The sequence below is a fragment of the Anguilla anguilla genome, chromosome 2 (assembly GCF_013347855.1).
Source record: "Anguilla anguilla isolate fAngAng1 chromosome 2, fAngAng1.pri, whole genome shotgun sequence".
NCBI classification, from domain to species: Eukaryota; Metazoa; Chordata; class Actinopteri; order Anguilliformes; family Anguillidae; genus Anguilla; species Anguilla anguilla.
This window is the reverse complement of record NC_049202.1, coordinates 51,445,134-51,463,592: the sequence shown is the minus strand read 5'-3', so window position 1 is coordinate 51,463,592 and position 18,459 is coordinate 51,445,134. Positions and strand designations below refer to the sequence as shown.

Sequence of the window (18,459 nt, the reverse complement as noted above, 5' to 3'; positions counted from 1 at the left end):
ACGCTGAGCAAGCAAATCACTTCTATTCTGCAGTGATTCATGAACTTCATTCAAATATGATAATAGAATAAACAAAATAAAAATGACTATTCTCATTAATTTATAACCTGGGCTTGAGCGCACAACAATGTATGTAAAACAAACAACATACTTTATACACAACACAATTTATTAACCTAACGTATTACTAGTACTCCATTAGCATGCATACTAGCATGCAAAGGGGGTATTGTGACCCCCTGTAGAAATAACTGTACTACACGTCCCCTTGGTCACATGTCACTGTCTTATCTGCCCCCTGTAACGGGCCAAATACCCAGGACACCGCAACTGCAGAGTAACGGCCACACTGACCCACAGAGCGGTACCCTGCAGGAAAACTGCCTGCATGGAGGAGTACATTACTTGTATTTCAACAGTCGACGACCTCTAAAGTCTCCAGCTAAAGTCTGTGCGGTTAGACCCTGATGAGAGTGTGCTTCATTTTATTTAAGCAACAGAGAAGCTGACCTTAGATCAACAGATAGATATGCCAAATAAGTGGCCAGGTTGCGATATAGCTGCACTGTGTCAAAAAGAAATAGGAATGAATTTATCCTTTACTATATTGCAAATAATGATGTTTTCAGTCGTAGCAGAATAACACCTACCAAATAAAAATAAACAAACCAGTCATTTTGAATGGGTACAATATATTTTACCTTCCTGATCGCAAAGAGACTAACGAATGGCAAACACTGTGTTTACATAACATAAGGAGAGTGTTCAGGAAGGCAGAAATGCAGCTCCACTGCATACTGATGAGGGAATAATTAGCGAAGCCCGTGTGCAACCCTGAGAATGTTTATCATCCTGTGCCAGGGTCACCACTGTATTAAAACAAGGGATTAAAACCTTGGCCAATCTAAAAATCACAAAACTGAAATAATCTCTGTTTTGAGTAAGAACCATTTTATCTGTCTGAATGGCTCTGGTTTTTAAGGTCACGTTGAGTAGTTTTCCTTTTTGGTGTGAGGTCACCTGTTACACAAGGTTTACATCCACAGACAGCTTACAGTCAAACAAGCCACTAAAAGACATGACGACGGCTGCCAGGTATGGCATACCTTCACAAGGGTTGGCCCCGGCTTTGAAGGCGCAGTGGTGGTGATTGGCTGAGAGGCGACCGGCTGGCGATTAATCGGCGGCTCATTGGTGGACACAGGCTTGAGGAAGTCTTGCGGTGTGGGCTGGGAGATGAGAGGGTAGTACTGCGATAAAAACAGTGACAGACAAATGAGTCACACAGCACTGCACTTTGAGGGCTTGTTTATCAGTTTTGCAAACAAAGGCAGGAAAGAGCATCAGCTGAAAGTGCCTAACAAATAATTACATACCACAAAACAAAAACAAACTTAAGCCAAGGAATGCCTGCTCATACCAAGGAATAGAAATGACACAGAAAACAGCAACATAAAAAACATCCCCATCTCCTTTTGGGGTTGAATGCTGCTTCAGCTCTACTGAAGGATTTTTAGGAAAGGAACGTCCATGACTAAGATTTTACTAGAGCAGGCTAGGGACCAGTTACTTATAAGGATTGGGGTTGAGAGGGTGGGGCGAATGTACCTGCAGGGTGGAGTTTGGAAGCGGGGACGAGGCCTCGACCACTTTGGCCTCCCCAGGGGACGCGGCTGAGTTCTGGGACTCCTGGCTGGCCGGCTGCTCGGGGGAGAAGGCGTCGCTGCTGTCCTCGTCGAACGTGTACACGTCCAGTGTCTTGGGGAAGTTCACCTGACCGACTGCGGGATCAATATGGGGGACAAGGGGGAGCGCAGCTTATCAACCGGCGCTTGCTCTGGGTGCACGGGGTTCTGCGCGAAGCGGGGGTGGGAGGGGGCGGGGGACGGTGCGAGGCGCGTGCCGCCTGAGGGGCACTGGCACTGCAGGCGGCATCATTACCAATGATGGCCTCCTTGACGCTGGAGTCCACAGGCAGGATGTTCTTCTCCACCAGCTCCATGGGCCCCGGCCGCTGGGCGATCTTCTCGTTGAGGTCATCGGCCAGGCGAGCTCTCTTCAGCCTGAGCTGCGTGGCCTGGAGAGAGGGCTCCGCCAGGGTCTCTGTGACACACAACCACAGCCGTTTCAGCGCTCACCGAATTGTGCAACGCCCATTCACTCGGCACTGATTCACACTCCATTTCTCAATTTCAGTTACCTCACATCGAGCAGCTGATCAGAACCACATGGCTCAAGTCTGACTGAAGACATTACAATATATCATGAACGACAGTTTCAGTTCCATCTATCGGCTCTTGTGTGTTTACAGCTGTAGCAAGATATAAAAATCTTGGAACACTTCAACATGTACTACTGTTGACATATAATAGTCAGAGTAGAGTACAAATTTACAACTTATGGGCTTCCAAGACATTTACTCCCCCAGCATATACTCCCTTCCGATTACTGTTTGAGCCTATCGGTTTTCTCTGTTCCGTAAAAACAGTGGGGTCTCCAGCAATTTCTTCATTTCATTTGCATCAACACTCACATCTCCAAAGCTCTCAGTGTTCCATAAGGAGGGGAAACAGCGTGAGGCTCGTGGAATGGCTCACATTTTTCTAATTGGCTCTGAGCATGTCTGGCGCGGAGCCTGAACGACCTCTCGGTGCCCGATCCTAAAAAAACACCCGCGCTCCTCTCGCACGGAGCAGTGGGCTCGGCTCCTAATCCCGTGTTCTGCGAGCCGCTGTGAGCGAATCGGCCGGTCGACTGAAAGAGCTCATCACATTCCATCAGTGCGCACGGGGTCAGTTACCCTGCAGGATGTGCATGCGGACCAGCTCCGAGCGCTCCGGACGGCTCCGGATCTTGTGCTTCAGGAAATTCTCCGTCTGCAGAGGGACAAAACTTTCAGACACGGTGGAAACAGCACTTTCAATCTATGTAATGTAATGTCAATCTATTAGTTATGTGGAACCAAAAGCTATTTTTTATGGGCAGACGCAAAGACTTCTCATTGTTCGCATTAAAGATTAAAGTACAATCACTAGTGTGAGGCGTAGTAGCACGGTACATGTGCATTGCGTTACACATTAAGAAGTGAAAGTCCCCATAAGCAGACTTGGATAAGCGGATAAGGCGTGTAGCCGCTGGGCGCAGGCTGCTGGTCTTACCCGGGCCCTCTCCAGGCTGCGGATCTGCTCGTGGAAGGCCGCGGGGCTCTTCAGAGCTGCAGGAAAGAAAGAAAAAAAGATCAGCCTCTCAGTGAGACACTGTCTTTCATCCCCAGCTCCTTATCTGGGGGCCCCTACACTTCTCCCAAGTCATGGAGGAGGACCGTTCAGGGAAAGCTAGAACCTTGATACAGGTTAGCAGACGGGCAGTGGCATTTATGTGTAAAAATCACACTGTACCACTCACAATGGAATTTCCATCCCTCGAACTTTGACAACCATGTTTTCATTTCAAATATAATATAACCGGGATAAAAAGTAATCCATTATCAAGGAATCTTAAATGACATATAATAAAGAAATAAGAAACGGCAGTACAAGGAATGTGAGAAATATTAACAAAAAAGAACTTTCTCACACAAACAGCAAGTTGGGTGGCCAAAACCAATGCCAAGTTCAATTTTGACTAAATGGCTAGGAGAACAGGGACTGTACGGTGTTATGCTTATGCATTGCGTTTGGCATAAACACCGCAAGACGTCATTGGCCAAAGCTCTAGCAGACAGCCAACACGCAGAAACGGACAAGTGTCTTCACTCAGCCAAGCTGGCTGGCATAGTCCAGGTTCCAGGTGGTTTTTCATACTTCTTGTCATAGTGAAAGTCAGCAAGCTGCATAACTACAGCACAGGCCAAAAGTATTAGGCCGGCTGTGGTTTAAAAAAAGAAACATAGGTTTCTCACTAGGTATAACCTTCTTGCCATAATATGTTTACTTGGCCCAAGACATCTAAGCCTAACTCCTTCTTTGCCTTAGTTCTTGCAACTTTTGTGCCTATTGTACTTACACTACAGGTAAATGGTTTTAGCCTATCTGTGGCTTAAAAAAAAAAAAACTTAAGGTATATAAGATTTCTGCCAATTTAAGTACCCCTCCACCTCCCACCCATCACTCTACCTCCCACTTTGCAAAATGACTGGATAGAAATCCAACAATTAATTGAATTGTAATTAAAGCCAAAGGAGGCTGAGGAAAGTCATGTCTAAGATTATTTCTGTAAAGTAAAACTCAAACTGTGTGTTTTTGTGGGTAGAAATTGAATGCAAATATTTGTACGTTGGTCTGCTATTTAATAAATGTGCTTAAATTACATAAATTATTCTCTGTTTGTACGTTGGTCTGCTATTTAATACATGTGCTTAAATTAACTGAATACTTCTCTACCAAATGTTTTTCTAAAATACCACAGGTGGCCTAATACCTTTGGCCTACACTGCACATTTAAATGAAACTGCTTCCTTGGACTGTGTAGCACATCATAGGTGAAACAACTGGTGGTGAATGGTCCAATGTTCACCAGGGGAAAAATATAAGGTACAAGTTGCAACTTTATAATGAATAAGGTCGACTGGATTTGGTATAGAAGTTTATTCATATATTTCTTCAAGGGGCTGCAAAATTTGTTAGGACTTAGACTATTGGACAAACAACATCACTATAGAATGAACACCATGAAAGATCCACTTCACAGGAGCAATATCTCTGTGGTGAACCGGGTGACTGGAGCTGGTGCTCAAGCGTTGTACATTCATAAACACAATGCTGCGTCCCCGCGCCAGAGAACTGAACACTCAACCGGGGGGTCAGACTTCAGGGCATGGTTTCTGTTCACAGAGGTTCAGAAATAGAAAAAGAAGTGAAGTATCAGAATATGAGGACATTGCAACGAGGAAATTGTTTAAAGATTGGGTATCACCTAAAACCTTTTTAAGCAAAGGCCTGCTGCAAGTTTAAAACACAATATTATATTGTTTGCACATGCTTTTTTAGTTACTGAAGTTCCAAGCTAAAGTTTCTGGGAAATATTTCCACGGGAAGTCTAGAGCAGCGGAAGGCACAGTGACCCAGACGCAGCGTATGCGAACTGCACGGTTTTACGGCCGGGCTGTTTGAGGAAAAAGTAACAGACCAGAGGGAGGCCTTAGGGATGTACTCAGAAAAATAAATCAGAGGTACCCCAAGACCACCTCAGCCTGGAAGAATCGCGCCCATTCAGTCAGGGTCAGCAGGGGAGGTCTGAGCGCCTACTGCTGGGAGCCCAGACCCGGAGATGATGACTTCAGCTGCGGGCTGAGTCACAGAGTAGGCCGGAGCTCTGGGAGGTACTGTGGGGGCCTTTAAGTGCAATAAGGGAACATCCACAGAGCAGACGCACGGTCCTGACCCAGCTCTGGAGTTCCTACTGCCCCAGCCAGACACCAGAGTCACACGCCCACACGGCTCAGTTAACTGCAGCGGGACGTAACATTTTAACCCAACAAAGAGTGCTCGGCTATTATTCATTCTTATCACTGAAAGGGGATTGCTCTCTTAAAGGATCCTCTCTCTCGCACCAGGGCTGGTAACTCCCTGGAGGATACTGTACATTTAGGAAAACCTGAAACAGGAAATTAAATCTCCCCCACTCGGCAGTGGGTAGATATTGCGTTGCAACACATCGGATTAAAACATTATCTAGCTGTGACTTTGTACTAATGCTCGCATGTGTGGCAAGTTGTTGTCAGCGTGGGAGGGTGCGCTGTGTTGGGGGAAATATTGCAAGGGCTCTTAGTGTGCCCTGGGGTGTGTGTGTTAAACAGCATGTAAGCAAAGGCTACGACTTTAACCTGGGTTACGAAAAAACAAACCTGGACACAATGTACAAATAACAGGAAATAGATAATACACATGGCAATTTACCTAAGAGCTACAGAACTTAATTTATGTTCTTTTCACAATAGACATCATAGCCGATTGTCTTTACTTCTGTACTTTTTGATCTCAAATCCGAATTACTTTAGTATATAGCAAAAATAAACAACTTCCCTTTTTTAGGGCATTATATATATATATATATATATAGATAGATATATATATATATATATATATAGAGAGAGAGAGAGATATATGAATGTATATATATATATATATATATATATATATATATATAGAATATTTTTATTGGCAGGCGGTAAAATCTTTACATTGGAAACAAACAGGGTTTTTATTTCTCTTTGCCCTGTAATAGGAGATTCTAAAAATCAATTTGGACTGGGTTATATAAGTAACCAAATAAAAGAGGTCAAATATTCTGTAATATGGCCAAAACAAACAGCAGTAAGAATTGTATATTTCTCCCTTCACAGTTAAACAGAGTAAGAACTGAATCTGGTATATGAATAACAATATAGATTACAACTGCACACTTATTCAACAATACAAAAGTGCTGCAATGTCCTATATATAATGGGCCATATAAATTCATTCATTTGTCTTTTGACATGTCTCATACATTCGAGATAATTACAAACAGCATTTAAAGTGAACACCCAAACATCAGAGATGCATTGACTATGAGTGGTGAACTTAAGAGCGAATGAGAACCAGCTGTTAGGAGATAGCAAACATCTTCGCAACGCCAACCATATGTGCGCCTTTACCCAAAGCTAAGCTGTCAAAATTTCAATTCTCCCTTCTCGGCAGAGTACAGCATGCTCCCCATTTGTAAATATTGTTTGTGTATGCAGGTCAGACTATTCAGACACTGGCTCCTATGACATCACGACACTTCTAAATCAAGTACTATCTATTAGCATCGGAACACATTGACCAGAACAAAATTTAAACTTGCAGGATACGGCAGATAATTCAAGGACAACTGGCGCTCTCTTCCACTATGCGCTGCACTGAAAGGGCAGCCATTTGTGAATTGGACTGGTAGTGGTGCCGGTGCCCATACTTACGAGGCATGATGCCCTGGTCCACCAGCTGCTCCCGGGTGCGTCTCTGCTGCAGTCGGAGCTGGAGCACTGTGGGAGAGGACAGGGGAGAGGAGAGGGGGTTAGAGTCCCGCACGAACACCAGCGGCTGCCTTTAGGGGCCCCCCGAGCTGGCTGTCTGTCTGAGATTTCTGGCCAGGAGGTGGCCTTACGTAACCCTGCGTCGAGCGCAGCACACAGGCACATATATGCAGACGCGCGGAAGCCTGGTCCCCCCGCCATAGAAAAACCACACGCTTCCTGATCAACACGGGGGACAAGATCACAATACCAGGCCGCGTGTAGGACCGCGCACGGCTGCCAGGTTTCTCAGTTCAAGGGCAGCACATGCGATTTTACTGGGGGGAAAAAATATTTGCCTTTTTAGCTACGAAATGAATTCATGTGGGTTAAATTTGGATTTAAAACATTCGAAAAGCGTGGCAAAATTCCACAGCTTGTACAAGCTATACAACTTCTCAGCCTGTAGTTCTACAAAGCCCTTGAAACACAGGATTTCTGACACTGGTTTGCCCAGCTATAAGCAGCTTCAGCCAAAAGTAATCAAAACATGGTGATTTCTTAAATAAATTCCATCTGATGAAAATAAGTACTTGCTGTGGAAAAACGCTCTGTACAAAGTAACTGACCCAGGCAATGTGATAAAATCTTAAATTCAATTACCATAACTGGCTGCCAATATGTCTGCATGAATGAACAGAATGGAACATGCCATGATCCTCAGGATTGAAGTACACTACACATCATTCTCATGAAAAAGGATAATAAAACAACATCAGTAACATAAAACATAAAAGCTGTGCAAATCAGGTTTAGGGTCACACTACTGATTCAATGACGTGCCATCCATGCCATGACGTACTTTTTAAAAGCTGGTACATGAAGGCCACATATAAAAGCTGGCGTAACTTGGCAGATGGCATCCCTAGCTGAAGCCAGCAATGTGAAGTTTGTTTTTCTTTTTTGAGAGAAAGCAGAAACAAAACTGAATTCCAATGTCTGCTCTGAGAAACTCCAAAGGGGGAGAGCTCACGGTAACTCAACAAATCTGTTTAACCATCTGAAGATGTCACCCCACCAAGCGTCATCATCTTTTAAAAAATGCAGAAGAATATCATCGTTATTTTTTAAAAGCAAACCATAACTGCCTATGCAAAAGACATTGCAGCATTCTCAAAAACTAGACAGCAAAAACACAAAGGGAGAAGAAATAACATACTGTGCTGGATGACCAGCCATGTTCCATGAGAGGTGATGTGGACGACTGAGGTTTCTGCTTCTCACAGGGCAACCTAAAGAAAGTTTGCCTGTTCCAAATCATTTATAATTGGTGTGATTATCGCTGTAATCAGGAGTCTGAATGATTTTTGGGACGGGTCCATCTTTTGGTCAGTCAGGTTACTGATGGCTTCCTATTTGGGTAGGTCAGAAATGCCCAAGTACACCAAGATAAATTGGACCCAGCTCAGTGATTGCTCACGAGGGATAAAAGTAATGCAGCCAGAACAAGGCCGGTGGTGTTGAACATTTTACTCTGATGAAATGAGAACCCTTAGAAACATGCCCATGGGTGGAATGCATAGTGGAGCTCGATAAACTGTACAAAAGGAAGTCTCTGAGATGCCAAATAAGCCCCTGCATTAACTCAAAGATAAAAGTACCAGTGGAGAGCTTTACAAAATACCTATTTGTGCACCAATGTCTCCAATGTCCTGGATTAGTGTTAAAATGAGCCCCTCAGACGACTGCAACACATTACAGACAGCAAAAGGCAATTCTCCACGCCCAGAATTCAGCAATACACACAGACCCAAAGGCAATTTCAGTTAAAATAGTTGAAAACACAAGTGTAGGAATCTGTTTGACAAATGGAGGTTTGCCAAAATGGATAATCTAGTTTACAGAAAAATCAATTCAAAACAAAAAAATAGCTAAGAACAACACAATATGTCCTTACTTGATTATAGTGCTGCTGAAAACAATGCAAAGCACAGAAAGCAAAGGATGACTAATGTATACTACACAACTGTCAGCAAACATGGTTAGGAAAGCATCTCTATCCATGCTGAAAGTTGCTATAGCACTCCATAAGTTCAGACACAGAACAGTAACAGCCAAGAGCAGGACACTGAAGTAGAATAGCGTACAAAGTCAGCCACATAGCTACACGCTGACTGGGAACACTGCTGTAAACTACTGTAGCGACTTGGAAACAAAGGCAGGCTTCAAGAGTAAGGCACAGCGCTGAGTTCCATTCCCCCAAACAAACGCGTTTACACGAGAGAAATATGACAAACACTGATTACGCTGAAATCAAACGGTCACATTAATCATTATGCCTGATAATAAACAACAGCCACGAAAATGGCAGACAGGGAACGCAGTCTGAATCCAGTCTTTTCTCGGCAAGGGTGCCAGCTGCGCTCAAAACTCAAGGCCTGTGCCTAATTTTCTAGAAATAATCGGCGAAGGGCCGCAGAGATATTATGGAGCAGATAACATCGGCGGTGTTGGACACAGTGAGCACGCTCACAACGGGCCCATGGCATGCAGATGATTGGCTGGTGCCATTAGGAGTCCTTTCGCTTTACAAGATGCACACGACTGAGAACAGCATTTTTAGAGGAAATCTGTCATTTACATTTCATTATTGATGTTAACATTTTTGATAATATATTTCAGAAGACACAGAAGGGCTCAAAAACATTCAGAACTAGAAAAAAGCTCATGGGAGAATGAGAGAAACCAACAGACGAGTGCTTCCAATAGCCCATGCTAGACAAGCACTTCGCACTTACACTTACTGAAATACAAAAATATGCAGATTTATGGTCCGTGTTCGTCAGGCTAAATATAGACAGACACACTCTTATTTCAGCAGTTCAACAGCAACAAAGCGAGGAATTCAGAATAATAAAAGACGTTTTATATATCTCACTCTTTTATTTGTATATTGCTTTTGGAGGTTACTTTTAAATGTAATGGCTTTCAGATCATGCTCGCCAAAAAGATTTCAATCTCTTGAACTTCCTATTTCCAAGTTAAATTAAACCTGTAATGGCAAAACTGTTGATTTTGCTACTTAATATGGCAGAATTTGTTGACATTGTCTTTCACATTTAAAATCAGAATTGCTCATAAATGAAGCTGACAACTCATGCCATTAATTCCACTTTTAATTCAAGTTCAATTTTCCTCCAGTGAGTTAACAGGAACACGGTTATTTTACTGAAGAAACAAAAAATGGAAACAATGGGTGGAGTGAGTGTTTCTCTGGCTTGCATGTAATAAAAAAATTAAACCCCATAAAACTTCACGATTACCACATTTTTATCTACAAGTCTAACAGATAGTCAGGTGATCTGTTGGTGACATCATCCACACTGGGCACGGCCCCCATTGAGAAATCATTTACATGTCTACGTTAAGCCCACCGGACATGAAAATTACACAAATGCTTTTGCGATAGCGCTGAATGTTTTCAGAGAATTAAACAGAGCTCCATATCTTTCGACAGATCCACGTAATTTCTCAGTCATAATAAACCAACCCCGTAAGCTTAGTTCAAACATGGACCGCGTGCACGCACACTAGAGTGAGCTTGTTATTGCAACTGAGGTACACTTCTCTTCAGCAAAAATATTTAGACGGAGAGGTGGCAGTAATGAACAGAGCGCTTCAGTAATGAACGCAGCGCTTGGAGAGAGCGAGACACGTGCCATGAGGGCACTGTGCGGGTCCCTGTACACTCGGCCTCTTCGGAGGGGGGGGGGGGGTCTTTAAAACTCAAAATCTAAATCTCCGGAGAACGTCAAGACACTGACTCACTCCGGCAAAAATAACCGAGCAGCTGTGAGAACAAGGCTTGGGAATCACAGAAACATGTCTACGGGGAGGGGGCGGCCGCCTCCTCACACACAGAGGAGAAAGACATAGGTGGAGGAGGGGAGGAGGCCGATTCTGCCTTCGTTTTTTTATGCAAGGCAGTTCACAGGGTCCAAAACACTCAGTGCTTCTCCCAGTTTCCTGTGTTGAGTGTGTCTGCTTCAAAAAGTTCAACAGGCACATTACAGCACGGTTTGACATTGTGTACTAAGTGGTGAAATTCAGCTCCGAAGCTGAAGCTGTTCAGTGGTACATTGAAATGTGTCTCTCAATTCATCTGAGATGGCTCACTTAAAAAAAAATAATAATAAAAAAAAAAAAAAAAACATATAATCCTGTATAAAACAATGCAGAAAATGAATACTCACTACTCAGTAGCAAGAGAACAGCAAAGTACCAGTGCCTACTGCATTACTAACATTACATTAAACCATATGTGTGAGGCACTATTCATTTTGCTGACACCAGTGCATTAGCACTGATGTTATAATTCACCCCTGGCTCACTCCTGAGTGATGTAACAGGCAACTGGATAAAATTGGTCTCACAGACCATTCCAACAAAGGTACTGCATATTGTCCTTGGGTCCTTATATTCTTGTATGTGAAACTCGGCCTACATTGGCCCATTGCCAATGTACACTGAAGTAATGCAGTTACTGTAATATTAGTTTAGCACCTAAAATAATATTATATATTAATGCACCCATCTACATCAGTCTCAAGCATCAGAATAATTTACAATTTGCCAGAGAAGATAACTTGAGTTAAATGATGTTCTTGTGAGGGTGCTACAGTGAGGGTCTATTAAGTTGACATGGACAGAACAAAGAAAATTCACGGTCTTGGTTTCCTCACATTAAATTTGAGTACATTAATAATACTGAATCAGTAGTTGTACGGGGATAAGTATAAATTAAAATATATTTCAAAATAAATGGTTTGGAGCAGTGTCCAGATCCACGGAAATGAAATCAAACCCACTAAACCTGGATCTAGGCCGAGGCCTGCTACTGAACGGTATGTCGAAAACCATTAGGCAGACATTGCGCGTTATATGTACTAGCATTAGCCTGGCGCTAGCAGTACATTTATAAGTACAGGAATGGAGACTTCTGTTGCTGATGGTATGTGTGCTATTCAAAGGGCTGTGGAAAAACTAAGACTGAACCCCCCCCCACAGAAAGGTTTCCAATTATTCAAATGTCGTATGACACAAAACAGGTTGCAACATGTATTTGGTTATAGGTCTTTGAGTACTAGCAAATAAAAGCATTAAACAAGATCATTTCCTAAGATTCTAATATTAAAACATTCTAATATTATAATATTTTATTATTATTCTATTATTTCTAATATTTTATTATTTTTCCTAAAGCACAAACAGACTGAAGAATATTTATCTGCGCAAAAGCACATTAAATGAATGCAATGTATTTCTTAATTTCTTTCTAAAAATAAATTCTGTCGCATTTTCTTTAAGGAAACATATGGAGGTTACTTTATTCAAATAGCGACATCTTCTTACTGAAAAAAATGCTGAGTTCAACTTATTCAACTTTCTCCTATGGGGCAGACCCTACTCCTTTCAGCAGGTCTGCACATTAAAACCTCGCCAAGCCCATCCTAGTCTTCAGGGAGCTACTCATCCCCTTCCTGTAGCTTTTTCAAAAAAGAATCCTCCCTGCTCCATTTCCTCATCACATCAGCTCCTCCTCTATCAAATGCAGAATGTAAATGCATCAAGCCTGCACTAACTTATCAGTGGCAGAGTAAACATCTCTCTGTTTACGTAAGTGTGTGTGTGTGTGTGTGTTTGTATGAGTATGTTTGCATAGGTGTGTGTGTTTTTGAGTGAGTATGTCTGCATAGGTATGTATGTGTGTGTGTGTGTTTGTGTGTGTGTGCATGTGTGTGTGTGTGTGTGTGCGCGTGTGTGTGCTGGTTCATATGAGTATGTTTGCATAGGTGTGTGTGTGTGTGTGTGTGTGTGTGTGAGTGCGTGCGCGTGTGTTTGTTTGTATGAGTGTGCTTGCGTATGTGTGGGCGTGCGTCCTTCTATGGGTGGGTCCTGCATGGGCCATGAATCATGCTACATTCAACTGTCACTTCTAATGAAACCAACATACCAAATCAGCAGCTGGCTTTGGAAAATTAAGCACCCTTTGAGCCTGAGCCTGTGCGTTATAGTGGCACGGCCCTCACTGACACAAACGCTAGCCAAACTGGGGTACCCCAAAAGTACTGTACTTTTCAGGGGTCACACAAAACCATTTCGCTTTCATGATTACATAAGTATACACCAATGAATGGCAGGGATTCCAGCAACCAATAACATTTTAACAAAAGTACAGTTGCACAGCAGGAATAATTAAGACCGACACACCTCCTAAGGGCGACTGTGCCTGGTCAAAGCCATGGCTGTGATGTCATGCTGGGGAAGAGAAGAGAGAGTGCGGCACCTGATCTGAATTTGCCTGGGCAGACGGCGGGGGGCTCCACGTCCAGACAGGCCATGGAGGAGAGGAAAAAGTCCGTCAGCAACAGCGTCTGAGAGGCTGGGGGCTGGAGTCCCATGGACCGATCCGGGCGAAGGGCAGCGAGGAGGAAGAGGAGGAGGAGGAGGATCGCTCGGAGGGAATAACCTCAGACTGGGACATCCCTGAGTGTTTCCTCGCAGTCCTCCCTCTCGCTCTCTCTCTCCCTCTCGGCCCATGTGTGTGCGAGCCCGCTCTCAGCCAGTGAGAGAGCAGGAGGAGGGAGCAGGCGGTGAGTCGACATTAACCCCTGCCGTGCCCCGAGCCTCCTCAGCCCCCAGCGCCACAGCGCCCTGCTCCAGACCAGCAAGGCAAATCTGGAAGGGTTCTCCGCGCCGTACACATTGTGTACGCAGCTGGGATGCCTTGGGGGCTTTTTTTTGGGATATTTTTGGCAACCGAAAAAGATGTGATTTCTAAAAACAGAGACACAAGGTTAAATACAAGTCACTCGTGTGTTTTCCGCTTCTCACAAAAACACAGTGGGAAGGCGGGACGGAGCGAGCGACCGTGAGAAACCCGGCGCCACATTCTGTCACAGCGCAAAAATGACTAAACAAACAGGCCCGGACCTCTGGGATCATTAGCGTTTATCTTTTTTGCAGTTCTGCCCAATTGCAATTGCAGTGCATTCCCAACATCTAGCATTCGCACTGTTTACAGAAAAACTATAAAGTTTAAAGGTTAAAACCTAGTATATTGGCTGGACCTAACACACGTGATCCGGCAGGCCAATGGTGTAACTTCATAACTCGGCTGACCAATGGTGTAACTTCATCACTCACTCAGTCAGTAAGTCAGATACAGACATTTGCGTTTGTTGGGCTGGCCCCGCTGTTGCGGTCCAGCCAAAAAGGGAAAACATTATGTGTTGTATTCTATAACTATCTAATAAAATAATTATTTGCGGCTTGTACATTCACCAACTTAATCTTCTATTGTGCATGAATTAAATTAAAAAGACCAGGTTATCTGAACAATCAGGTCTCTGGTCTTATACCACGCTAGGAGGACCTATAACCTATAACAGATTACTGAGCTATGTACGCCAAAGAGACGACGCAGTAGCACGCAACACAAGGGGCAGGTGAGGCTGACAGCAGAGCTCGCGAGCGACTCCTGCCGCGCGGAAACGAAGCGCACGAACGGCCGAACGCGCGTGAGAAAGGGGGCGTGGTCAGCAGCGGGACCGCCAGCGGACCGGGATGATGGACAGGGGCTGCGGCTTCTCCGGCGAGGCTGGAATTTCCAGCCGGTGACTGAGTGACCCCGACGGTGCCGGCGGCCGGAGTTAGTCAAAGCAGAGATGACCTGTAAACACAGGGCCCACGCAAAGCCCCGAGGCGGCCGGGTTTCGATGTCACTTCCTGTTCAGTCAGGCGCAGGCACGCTGGCTATCTGCGACCCCTCTGCGGACCGGAGGTCAGCTCCCGGGTCAAGGCAAAATCTGAGGACCGAGAGGACTCTGACATATTTGCTTCTCCCACATGTAGTGAAAATATTTTGTTTCTCTCAATCCCCCCGAGGGTGGCGGGGGGGTGCATTTATGTGCAAGAAAACATGCATTCCAGATGGCCTCCTTTTGCAACGGGGAAATACAAGCAGAAATGGATGTTTTGCAACAGCTTTGTTTTGATGACAAACAACAGACACACTACACTAATATACACTGGAAAATGACATCATGAGATAGAGCAAAGAACATAAAACAACTGCCAAAAAAACTCGCCGTTAAATTTGAGCGGGTACATTGCAGGGCTGAGACCCTGATAAGAACATTCAGATGGTGAAGCTCTCTCCCGCTTTTTTTTCAGCACAGGGCTTCACTGTCCGGGCTCTCGGTACATATTTGCTTTCTGATAACGCCGCTGATGGAGAGGGTGTTAGAATGCGACGCCGCGGACGAGAGGCGGGAGGGAAAGCTCGACATATCTGAAAATGGCAGTTGGGAAAAGAAAAGCGGCGGGCGGCCATCTGGCGATAAGCGGGGGGGGGGGGGGAAGGCCTGGGAGAGGGCGGGGCGTGTCGCCGCGGGGGCCACCGTGGGGGTCTTCCTATGAGGAAGGGGGTGGGGGGGGGGGGGGGAGTTTCTCAGATGCTGGTGTTAGCACGCGTCTCTGTCAGCGCTGCTCTGGGAGAAGGGGAGTGGCCCTGATTTATGGAGCAGCCCCCGCTCTGCTCTGACAGCACAGCTCCGGGATCAGCGCGTCTCACACAACCAAGGAGCGGGAAGAGGGCGGGAACGAGAGGGACCAAACCCAATGAGTAACTGAGTAACTCCCGCTGCTGACATGTGACCACGCGTGCGACGCAGCGCACAGCCCAAAGCCGGGCTGCGTTTCTCAAGCTCACTTCCTGGTCTTGCTGAGACGTTGCTCACTAGCACCTGTGTGGTTGGCTCCAGTATCGGTGTTTCAGCTACCCGTTTCAACGTACAGGTACCTATGTCAATGGTAACAATACAGTCAAAACACAAAGTCAGTTTTTTCCCCACAAGAAAATGTAGTCACAATATGCATTTTTTCTTTGCCTACCGTCTCTCCCCCATGTGCCGACTTGTTATTGTGTTATTTGGACAGCAGTTTAATATTTTGTGGACAAATCAGGGACAGACTGCGTCACTGCTGAGTCACTGTATCTCCCGTGATTTGTGGACGACCTGGGCTTCATGCTCTTCTCCCTACTGCACAGGCTCTGGCTCCAATTTGTCGAACACGGCCAGACGGAAACTGCACTTCTGCAGTTTCAAAGAGCTTTTCACAACCCCATGGAAAGTCAATACGTGACGTCATAGACACCAGGTCCGTGTATTTTCTACAGTCAATGGCACCACTGAGGTGGTCTGGGGTTTGAGACACTGCACTGCTGCATCATACGGGGGGGGTTTCGATTAATCATGCTACGACTGAGGAACAGCATTTCCACAAAGTCAGCCTCAGTAACTCTAAAATCATGAGCAGTTCTGCTAATGAAAAAGAAAGAATTTTAATTTGGGATGTCTGGAAATCGAGGAGTGAAGTAACAAAGTTTTCCACATTGTGCGTATGGTATTTGACGTGACAGAGTCTGGCTGCAGGAGAATAAGCGAGATGGAATCCAGACTGTGACGCCGTTTTTATTACAGGAGCGGAAACAGGAAAATGGCACAATCCGAGGGTCACCAGCATCAATCAACTCTGAAGATCTAATCTCAGAAAAAGTCACTCTAATAGAACCTAAAGGTGCCTCCCAGAAAATCCGATAAGTTTGTGATGTTTCCTGCCAGATGCTGTAAGAGAAGGGACATCAGCTCTGGGGGTATGACTGCAGAGAGACTGCTCTCCCACTTCAAGCTTCACGCACCCCTGGGACACAGCTATGCCAGTATGCCACGACGTCCATGCTCTACTGCCCACCCCTCCCCCCTCACCCCCCCGTCCGCCAGACATGTCCCACTGCACCCTCTCACCAGGCTTCACATGCCAGAAAACATTTCAGGGCTGCAGCCAGGGGAATACTGGGATTGTGGGAACTAGAGGGATGAGCCAAAGACAGGACTAGTCGAGGGGAATGTCAAAGACCTCCCAATTCTGACGGAGGCTAGAAGGTCACATGACTGCCAAGACAGGGGAAAAACACCACAAAGCAGCCAGCCAGTGAAAAAGAATAACAGCAAGATTTACAAGCTTCATAAACTCTGTTCCATTTCCACCAGTAACACCCATTTTCTTTCTGGAAATGTCTCTGATGTAGCATGCTTTGGATCTACACAGGGATGTTTCCATGAGTGAGAGGGCTAAAAATGAAATTCCCGACACCTCTTAAACTATTGCAACAAAGTGACTTCCAATTACAATCCCAGTGTAGTTCTGTACCTATCAGCTCATTAGAGCATTTCATTTGTCAGTATCAAAGCCAGAATAATTTGCAGTTCTAACGGTAGAGCAGCCCTTGCCCAATGGTTGGCGTGTGTGCAGGGTAGTGTGGGAGGGGCGTGTGTGCAGGGCAGTGTGGGAGGGGTGTGGGTGCAGGGCAGTGTGGAAGGGGCGTGTGTGCAGGGTAGTGTGGGAGGGGTTTGCGTGCAGGGCAGTGTGGGAGAAGCCTGCGTGCAGGGCAGTGTAGGAGGAGCCTGCATGCAGGGCAGTGTAGGAGGAGCCTGCATGCAGGGCAGTGTAGGAGGAGCCTGCATGCAGGGCAGTGTGGGAGGGGCTTGTGTGCAGGGCAGTGTGGGAGGAGCCTGCATGCAGGGCAGTGTGGGAGGAGCCTGCATGCAGGGCAGTGTAGGAGGAGCCTGCATGCAGGGCAGTGTGGGAGGGGCTTGCGTGCAGGGCAGTGTGGGAGGGGCGTGTGTGCAGGGTAATGTGGGAGGGGCGTGTGTGCAGGGTAGTGTGGGAGAAGCCTGCATGCAGGGCAGTGTGGGAGGAGCCTGCATGCAGGGCAGTGTGGGAGGAGCCTGCATGCAGGGCAGTGTGGGAGGAGCCTGCATGCAGGGCAGTGTGGGAGGAGCCTGCATGCAGGGCAGTGTGGGAGGGCCGTGGGTGCAAGGCAGTGTGGGAGGGGCGTGCGCGCAGGGCAGTGTCGGAGAGACCTGGGTGGAGGGCAGTGTGGGCGGAGCCTGCGGGCGCTCCGCTAGCTCACCGTTCTTGCGCTCGTTGAGGGGCGGCAGGTTCTGGCTGGGCTGCAGGGACAGCTCCTCCAGCTCGTGGGCGACGGCCTCGCTCTGCGGGCTGGGCACCAGCAGCCCCTGCATCCCGGCCTCTCCCCCCGCTCCCAGCAGCCCCTGGGGCTCCATGTCTCCTCGGGGAAGGAGTCAGGGGTCTCCCGGGCGATCAGACGAGCGGGGTCACCGATCTGCGGCCTTGTCAGCGTGGCTTCTGCGAGGGGAGACAATCAGAGCATCTTTTTCAGCATTTCCCCCCAAAACATTTTCAGCACGGTTGTCCTCCCCCACCCCAAAACATTTTCAGCATAGTTGTCGTCCCCCCCAAACCATATTCAGCACAGTTGTTGTCATCCCCCCACAAAACGTTTTCAGTACGGTTGTCCTCCAGGTTTCAATACAATGATTTGTCAAAGGAGGGCA

The 18,459-nt window shown here is 46.2% G+C and overlaps 1 protein-coding gene across 3 annotated transcripts in view; it reads right to left on the bottom strand.

The window, feature by feature from the left end:
* The window catches only part of mrtfba (myocardin related transcription factor Ba), a 44,297-nt gene that overhangs the window by 12,114 nt on the left and 13,724 nt on the right, over window positions 1-18,459 (bottom strand). For 2 of the 3 annotated variants that reach the window (XM_035405202.1, XM_035405201.1), the window contains exons 2-8: window positions 18,015-18,250; window positions 6,941-7,006; window positions 3,159-3,214; window positions 2,801-2,876; window positions 1,942-2,103; window positions 1,609-1,790; window positions 1,107-1,250 (exon numbers count right to left, since the gene is read on the bottom strand). In XM_035405202.1, the coding sequence (XP_035261093.1) occupies window positions 1,107-1,250; window positions 1,609-1,790; window positions 1,942-2,103; window positions 2,801-2,876; window positions 3,159-3,214; window positions 6,941-7,006; window positions 18,015-18,168 (840 nt within the window). In that variant the 5' untranslated portion in view covers window positions 18,169-18,250. Of the gene's footprint in view, window positions 1-1,106; window positions 1,251-1,608; window positions 1,791-1,941; window positions 2,104-2,800; window positions 2,877-3,158; window positions 3,215-6,940; window positions 7,007-13,322; window positions 13,564-18,014; window positions 18,251-18,459 lie in introns of those variants that run through there. The other variant, XM_035405204.1, reaches the window with a different exon arrangement.